This window comes from Sphaeroforma arctica, assembly GCF_001186125.1.
Source record: "Sphaeroforma arctica JP610 unplaced genomic scaffold supercont1.584, whole genome shotgun sequence".
NCBI classification, from domain to species: domain Eukaryota; class Ichthyosporea; order Ichthyophonida; genus Sphaeroforma; species Sphaeroforma arctica.
In genome coordinates, this window is record NW_014039974.1 from 52165 (window position 1) to 55261 (window position 3097).

General features: G+C 47.0%; 1 protein-coding gene across 1 annotated transcript in view; it reads right to left on the reverse strand.

Annotated features, from left to right (window-relative positions):
* Nucleotides 1–1145: 1145 nt before the first annotated feature.
* The window catches only part of SARC_07406 (hypothetical protein), a gene marked incomplete at both ends in the record, with an annotated part of 4402 nt that continues 2450 nt past the window's right edge, over nucleotides 1146–3097 (reverse strand). Inside the window, 2 exons of the mRNA XM_014298661.1 lie at nucleotides 1146–1603; nucleotides 2203–2409. Of these exons, the coding sequence (XP_014154136.1) occupies nucleotides 1146–1603; nucleotides 2203–2409 (665 nt within the window). The remainder of the gene's footprint in view (nucleotides 1604–2202; nucleotides 2410–3097) is intronic.

Genomic DNA, 3097 nt, shown 5'->3' on the forward strand with positions numbered 1-3097 from the left:
CATACATACATACATACATACATGCATACATACGTACATAATACATAGCATATATATATATAGATATATATATATATATATAAATTAATAAAATGTAGACAAAAACAACGCAACATACTCAAATAGCGCTTATACATATACGTATAAATTGTTTATACTTTAGTGAAGTTAAAAATGGCATGCCAACGAAGTACCTCAATACAGGAGCACTGACGTACTGCGAGCATGTATGAAAAATATCAAAGTATTTAATCTGCAAGCAAATTTTGAAACACAGTGTGTAGCGGGGTCGGCATGGTGTGTACACCGAGCTTGGAATTTCGGAACAATTAACGACATGTCGGAAACTTGTATATGTACTATACAAATAAATATAGTCAGTCACCAGATAGCGCAACAACAACTGGCCACTGACCCGCAATGATATAGGCAGAGGTTCCGATATCGAGTCATCTGCTAAAGCGGGATAGGGTGCGGTATGCGGAGAAACCGGGGGTGTGTGCGTATGTGAGAAGTGATACACTGGAGACCGCGCGAACCTGTGCAGAGAGTATGTGAATCAGATAAGTAGTCAGTCGGTGCAAGAACGGTCCGGGAGTACCCCATATTCAAATTATAGAACATGATCTGATCCTGAGGGATCTAAATATAGAACAGTATTTAGTCCTGAGCGATCTAATTGTAGACAACTATCTGGTCTTGAGTGATCTAATTATAGAACGTCATCAAGCCGCTCACAGCGTAGGCCCATGAGAGACTTTACAGCCACAAAGAACTAAGACAAGTTTGCGAAAGCTATAGCAATTAGACCGCCGAAGTCTCAGGTAAGGTCTCGGTCCGGTGCGGTCGTAAGCGTGCAAAGAGAATGCTACCAGTCGTAGTTGTGGTTACTATGGTTACACAGGGATTTATGGGGGGTTTTAGCAATCACCAATGGGGGGTTGACATACTCTAAGATGCCATTTGTGGGCGCCATTTGTGTATGTGTCGTCAAAACCTCAGACGAAACGAACCAGAACAAACACATAACATAGCCTCACACACATTGCAATACAAATAAGAGGTGCGAAGTAAAACCGCAAAACCCTGAGCCCAAAAATAGACGGCAGCTGATTGGCTACCTCCTCCTAATCTACAAATATACCCTACCTCATTGGCTGCTCCTTCGTCGCGGGAGGACTACCCGGCGGCGTGTGTGGTCGCGAGTGTGGTGGGGTGTGTCGCGGCGAGTGCAACGGTGAGTGGTGCAGCGGAGGTGACAGTGCCAGACCATGTGAGCCATGAGTTACGACCCGCAATAGCCCACTCTTGGTATCAGAGCTCTCTCCAGGCACGGTAGTATCCTGCTGGTAGTGGCTGGTGCTGGGTTGTTCATGGTGGGGCTCAGGTGGGTACTCGTCGTCACTGCCCTCCGTGTCCATGGCGTTGGTGAAGGTATAGGCCGTGCGGCTGTAGTCACTGGCGGTGCGTGTGTGTGCGGTACGCAGACTATGACTGTCTATCGGTGCCGGCTTCTCTGCCCTGTCCTGTCCATTTTCAAGAGGACTCAGGTGCGGAGTGTGGGCGAAGAGACTGGGGCTCCATGGAGTGTCGTCCGTGATGGCTGCGGAATGGGTCATGGGATCGTGAGCGATCACAAGTCGATTTGGGTTGTGTGCATGGGGAGTAGACTGGTTCTATAAATAGATTGCACTGAATTTGTAGGCTAGTGAGTGCACTGATTGTCTTGAGTGGTTTGAATTGGTTCTATAAATAGACTACTCTGAATTTGTAGGCTAGCGAGTGCAATGATTGTCTTGAGTGATTTGAATTGGTTCTATAAATATACTGCTCTGAGTTTGTAGGCTAGCGAGTGCACTGATTGTCTTGAGTGATTTGAATTGGTTCTATAAATAGACTGCTCTGAGTTTGTAGGCTAGCGAGTGCACTGATTGTCTTGAGTGATTTGAATTGGTGCTATAAATAGACTGCTCTGAGTTTGTAGGTAATCGAGTGCACTGGATAACTTCAATGATGGCTGCAAGTGGAGTGTTGAAATAGTGATTAATCACAGGCAAATGGTCCCGCTTTGGTCCCGCTTTGCCGCATGGGATAGTTGGCTCTGGCGTTCACCGCAATCCATAGAATATACAAACCCACACAAGTAGACGGTAGTAGCAAACACCTCACAATCCATACCATACACGCGGGTGCAAAACTTACCCACAGACCCCGCCGTATCCCGGATAACACTCGTACCGGTATTGGTCCCGCTTTGCTTCATCGGACCATTCACCGCAACACTCGACAGCCGACGCATAGCCTCGAACGAAGCGGAGCTTTTAGAGCGCATTGACATTTGCAGAGACAGTGCCACTGGGTGCATGGACGGCGTGTGCGCGAGGTCTGCTTTGGATGAGTCATACCGTTCTATAAATAGAACACGGGAGTGATGGGGACAAGCACCTGTTAGTTGTGTGCCGACCATGAGTGTCCACTTGAGATACCGGTTTGTCATTAGTCGTAACGTTATACACTTGGGTTGCGAGTATTAAGCACGGTAAGAGATGATTTATACTGTGTACTCTTCGCACCATTTGAAGCTCTTCAACCCTAAACCCAAAACCCTAAATCCAAAACCCTAGAGCCCCAAAACCCTAGACTCTGACTTTCACGGGGCCCAAAATCTACACAGAAACTTCAATAATAAACGTACTCATCAACTCTGAGTAGGTATATCACCTCTGTGTGTGTGTGTGTGTGTGTGTGCGGGTGGGGGGGGGGGCGAAATGCGCAGTACATCTCTCAGTTGGTCCAAAGGGATCGTACCCATCAAACTGAGATTTGATATCTCAGACCACCGGAACATAGCCTAAACAGCACACCTTGTCAACTGTCGACTGGCAACATGGGTATGACATCCCGACAAACAATTCCCACTCACACACACGCACATACTTACATACACACACGCACACGCATACACACACACACACACACACACACGTACACATATCCATACGCACGCACACACACACACACACACACACACACGCACACACACACACACACACATACACGCACACACACACACACAAACATACACACACACACTATA